Source organism: Aptenodytes forsteri, unplaced genomic scaffold (assembly GCF_000699145.1).
Source record: "Aptenodytes forsteri isolate BGI_AS27 unplaced genomic scaffold, ASM69914v1 Scaffold494, whole genome shotgun sequence".
NCBI classification, from domain to species: Eukaryota; Metazoa; Chordata; class Aves; order Sphenisciformes; family Spheniscidae; genus Aptenodytes; species Aptenodytes forsteri.
This window is the reverse complement of record NW_008794455.1, coordinates 463,574-463,850: the sequence shown is the minus strand read 5'-3', so window position 1 is coordinate 463,850 and position 277 is coordinate 463,574. Positions and strand designations below refer to the sequence as shown.

The 277-nt window shown below is 67.9% G+C and overlaps 1 protein-coding gene across 1 annotated transcript in view; it reads left to right on the top strand.

Moving 5' to 3' along the window:
- CUNH9orf172 (chromosome unknown C9orf172 homolog) overlaps positions 1-277 on the top strand; it is a 6,962-nt gene that overhangs the window by 5,280 nt on the left and 1,405 nt on the right. Inside the window, exon 3 of the mRNA XM_019474960.1 lies at positions 1-272. Within this exon, the coding sequence (XP_019330505.1) occupies positions 1-272 (272 nt within the window). The remainder of the gene's footprint in view (positions 273-277) is intronic.

Below are 277 nucleotides of genomic sequence, written 5' to 3'. Positions count from 1 at the left end.
CCCGCTACGGCGTAACCCCCCCGCGGCTGGGCCGGGAGAGCCAGCACTACTCCAAATCCTGGGATAACATCCTGGCGCCGGCGGCGCGCAGGGAGGAGGTCCTGCAGCGCGGGCGCAGCTACGAGAACCTGCTCGCCCAGGAGCAGCACCGTGCCTTATCCCCGGAGGAGCGCCGGCAGCCGGTGGTGATCAACCTGTCGAGCTCACCCAAGCGCTATGCTGCCCTGTCCCTCTCAGAGAGCTCCATCCTTGAGAGGGTGCATGCTGACGGTGGTCG